The sequence below is a fragment of the Paralichthys olivaceus genome, chromosome 13 (assembly GCF_024713975.1).
Source record: "Paralichthys olivaceus isolate ysfri-2021 chromosome 13, ASM2471397v2, whole genome shotgun sequence".
Taxonomy (NCBI): domain Eukaryota; kingdom Metazoa; phylum Chordata; class Actinopteri; order Pleuronectiformes; family Paralichthyidae; genus Paralichthys; species Paralichthys olivaceus.
Window position 1 is genome coordinate 21,890,264 of NC_091105.1, and position 4,484 is coordinate 21,894,747.

Below are 4,484 nucleotides of genomic sequence, written 5' to 3' on the forward strand. Positions count from 1 at the left end.
AATAATAATTACCTGAGAATTATTTATCTGTTAATCATTTAGGTGACAACCTACTTATTTATTGAATAAAACGTAAAATACTTAATATAAATACAGGATATCAATATTATAACCATGTGACGTTGGGGTTTGAAATATTAAAGGAGGATAGAGATCACAGAGCTGCAGGACTGACTGATCAGGCTCCATTTATTCATCAACACTGCCGCTGTGTGGCTGACCAGAGTACTGCATCTGAGAGGACCATAGGAACTATTGTACACAGCAGTGTTTCCCCCCGGAACCGAATCTGTGAACTCAGTCAGATCAGCAGCTCTGCTGTCGATGACGACACATCGAGGTCAGTTCATTCTGAAACTTTCCCTCCAACCTTCAATTAGTCGTGTTTAGTGACGTGATGCGTTGCTGTGTCGTCATCGGCACTTAACGTCAACTTCCGGTGAACTTGTCTCTCATGTACGAAACAGTGAGTGTGTGACGTGTGGTGAAACGCTGAGTGTAAGTTCATCCTGAGCATGTAGCTTAGCATGTTAGCATGGAAAACACTGCTGCTCACCGAGTGAAAGACTTTTCTGTGATGTAAACACGTGGTGTTGTTTATGGTGTGTGTGTGTGTGTGTGCGCGCGTGCGTGCGTGCAGGTGACAGACCATGAGCAAAGAGTCCAGAATGAGAGCATCAGTGAACCAGAAGCTGACAGAGATGGGCGAACGAGAGAGGTGAGACATGCAATCCCACATTCAACAAGTGAGCTGCTGGAAGGGTTTTACAGAGGCCCACTGTGACTAGACACAGTTATTCCACATGTATTACTGAAAGGGAAGTACAGTCTGAGGTCTTCTTTGCAATATTATGAGAGTAAAGTCATAATAGTACAAGAACAAATCCATTATATTAGGAAATTAAAGTCATCATTTTAGGCTCTGTGTCATTACTGAGGTGGGATGTTCCACTTGCCCTCAATAAGAGGAGGGGGGGAGTATGGATACATGTAAACACCTCGTCCCCTGGTCACTTTGGTGCGTGTGCTCAGGAATCTCAGTCTGCATTTGGAGCTGAGGGGGACAATAGTCTGAGAAGATGTAAACTGATGCAGTCCTTGTTTCATGTTAAATAATTTCAGTGAAAACGATCTCATGAGAGCTGTGGTGTGGTGGGGTTTTCTCGGTGTGGGTCCTGAACTTGCTACACGTGTGTCTATTTTTCGTTTCTTCCAAAACAAATGCACGTGCTGTGTGGAGCCAGGTTTTCACATGTGACAGAGGAAACACTACTTTGTCCACTGAGGCACCAAAATCAATGAAAGTGAAAAGTTCCTTGTAGAAGTTTTAAATGAAACATAAAATGTAACAGTCCACTGTTTATTATGTGATGATACATTTTTAGTACAAAACTAGTCAAATTGAATGATCCAAGAACGCACATGAGGAGTCATGTTGTTTTGCCAAATAAGTATTAACATGAGCCTCTGTCACTTGAAGCCCTCACTTACTACTAATTCAAGAATTTAGGATCATGTGATAAATCCAAGACAAAAATCAGATCTGAAAAACTACAGACTTCAGGTGAATCTTAAAGCTGACCCCTGGTGTATGTACTGATATTGTAAACATACCGGAGAGAGGCACTTCAATGGTTTTGTAAATAGTAGATATTGCAGAGGGCAGAGATGTGCCTGTGCTGCCATGTTCTCATATGTCCCTGCATCTTATCGACAGACTGAAGGAGTTACTGAGAGCTAAGCTCACTGAGTGTGGGTGGAGGGACCAGATGAAGGCTCACTGCAAAGGTAAACTTTCAGAAGTGTTGTTAAAACACAAGGGCTGCTAAATGTGTGTCCTCACAGTTCTTTATTAAAGTTCTATTCATCCATATTCCACATTTTAACTCACAGCCTGTTTTACTCTCTGGTTTTGCTCACTTGTGCTGTTGTCTCAGTGTTTTCATAGTGATTTTTAAACAATGTCAAATTCTCCCCTACATATATTTTACAGAAGTGATCAAAGAAAAGGGCTTGGAGCATGTCACTGTGGAGGACCTGATGGTAGAGATCACTCCTAAAGGAAGAGGTAACCACAGCTTGTATAAGTATAAAGAATTAAATGTACATCTCCCAAAAGTGAAGCCAAATCATCTCAATTGCACCCTGCTACAATCGATTCAAAACTATTTTATCTTTACCCAAAACCAAACACTGCCATCAGATAACACACAAATCAGGCTAATGCATAAACACTACCTAGCAATCATTCCACACTACAGTAATAAATGCAAAACACTGTAGGAGCTTTGCACATTCCTGCAATTATGACAACTTATATGACAACAAGAAAAGCTGCTGCTAAAATATAATCAGCATCATGCCTCTGAGCCGGGTCGGACCACAGAACTTCGTCACAGGCGATCCTCTCTCTTGCTAAGCAATAGTAGAATCGATTGGGAGGCAGAATCCAGTCTTGAATAGATTCCACGTCACACGCTGCATTGACTGGAGGAGTTTTTCCTGCGTAAGGGGTTTCGCTCATACACCTTTCACCCCGTACATAAATTATTCATTTAGGTAGGGAAAGTATGGTGGAAGGCAAACGTAGAGAAAATCCAGGTTATTGATAAACCATTCACGGATGTTTTGAGCACACGTCCCAAATGACAGCATAAACAAGATGCTCTGCCTGCTCGTGTCTGAGCAAAGCATCATGACCACCCAGAAATGTCAGTGTTTAATGGCCCGAGCATGATTGGATGCTTGTGTGCTGAAATTCGAGTCGCAGAGTGTTAACGATGACAACAGGGTGTCAGTTGCGTTTAACCTCTGGGGCTCTGGTGTGGCGACCTGGGCCAAAGAGCACCACGCTGCTAAATGTGTGTAGTGAATGTGTTTATAGAGCTGTGCAAAATGTGTGATTCAGATTGGTAAAGTGTGTCTAACCAAGTGAACAGTGTTAATGGTTTTTCCAGCTGTTGACAGTTTTGTTTAGAAAATGGGGTTTTAGTGTTTTTGGAAATTCATAAAAACTGTAATGCTTTGAAATGTCATGACTGACAGCTGAGACCGACTCGTGGTTGGTAGAGTGCCTGTATAGGCGGGACCTTGATATGGCAGCTCCACACCACGATCACTACTGCGCTGACTTTAAATGAAGCGCAAGGTTGCAGCATTCGTATCCTGGATATTTTATATTTTTATTTTATTTCTGCAGGAGTATCTTTATAAACAGTCTGTGACTTAGACACAGTCTCAGTACCACACATTGTTCTGTATTTGTGCCAAACAATGAGTCATGGTCACTGATTTCTTTGTCTCTTGCAGCCTTGGTGCCAGACAGCGTCAAGAAGGAGCTTCTCCATAGAATAAGAGCCTTTTTAGCTCAGCATGCTACATAATTCAGATTTTTACCATTTGACATTTCCATCAGTCCACTTGCCTTTACTTTTAATTAATCGGTTTACTTGAATATCCTGCGAACTACAGTACCTACACACACATGGCTATTTGGGAGTGTATTTTTTTTCTGTGGCTACAGTTACCACATATTTGTAACTGCACTTATCTTGCACATTCAGATGACCTTTGTATATGAGAAATAAAGTTTTTGATTTGTTGGATTTGAGCGGACAAAGTGATTTATTTCCTAACAAGGATGTCAGGATAAGATGAGGTGATAACAGAGACATGAGGTGAAGTATTTCACCTTGTCTACTATAGAAAAACTTGAAACAGTTGCAGCTGCGGAGATGTACGATAATGGATTTAAAGAGCAAATTTCTTTTTCTGGATTCTGGATTTCTTTTCCCGGTTAGTGGTTGTGATATTTAATAGGCATTTTTATTTAATAGGCATTTTTATTGAATTTAGTTCCTAAAGTGAACACTTACTGACCTTAAAACATTTGAGTGTTTAATATGATACCTACAGTATGTCCTGCAACATCTTGTTTCCAGCAGTGCAATATGTACTCTGATACTTCACTTAAGTTAAAGTAGCAATACCACACTGGGCCTGGAATAGCCCCATGTGTGTTGTGTCATTCTATTACATTATACAATTGTGTGTGTGCGCGCGCATGCACACGCACGCTTGGTCTTGGACAAAAAGCAAGTCACCATAATGTAAATTATTAAAGTTTATGCTGGAGACATGTTTTAAATTTTGTATATGTCTTAAAGCTGTATAAGGTATTGACCTTTACCATACTAAGTGCCTTGAATGTATATTATGATTTGGTGCTATACAAATAAAATTGAATGAAGTTTTAAGGTTAGAGCAGGCTTCTTGAGAGACAATTCCTAAAAATGTAAAAAGCAACTCAGAAATACAAAAATAAGTCTCATGACTGCAACACATTTATCTGTTTATTTACTTAAAGGTCCAGTGTGTAAGATTTAGGTGAAAGGGAACTATTGGCAGAAATGTAATGTAGAATAATCCTCATGATGTTTTCACTAGTTCGTTTCATTTAAATTGTATGAATTGTAGTTTTCTTG

At 40.1% G+C, this 4,484-nt stretch overlaps 1 protein-coding gene across 2 annotated transcripts; it reads left to right on the forward strand.

Moving 5' to 3' along the window:
- Positions 1-224: 224 nt before the first annotated feature.
- On the forward strand, positions 225-3,605 carry eny2 (ENY2 transcription and export complex 2 subunit). 2 transcript variants are annotated; one of them, XM_020091213.2, is made up of 5 exons: positions 225-340; positions 641-718; positions 1,718-1,788; positions 1,994-2,068; positions 3,310-3,605. In XM_020091213.2, the coding sequence occupies exons 2-5, from the start codon at positions 651-653 to the stop codon at positions 3,381-3,383; spliced, it is 288 nt and encodes a 95-aa protein (XP_019946772.1). In that variant the 5' UTR covers positions 225-340; positions 641-650; the 3' UTR covers positions 3,384-3,605. The 2 variants fall into 2 exon arrangements, with proteins under 2 accessions (XP_019946772.1, XP_019946771.1); XM_020091212.2 differs by having other exon boundaries at positions 270-498.
- The last annotated feature ends 879 nt before the right edge of the window (positions 3,606-4,484 follow it).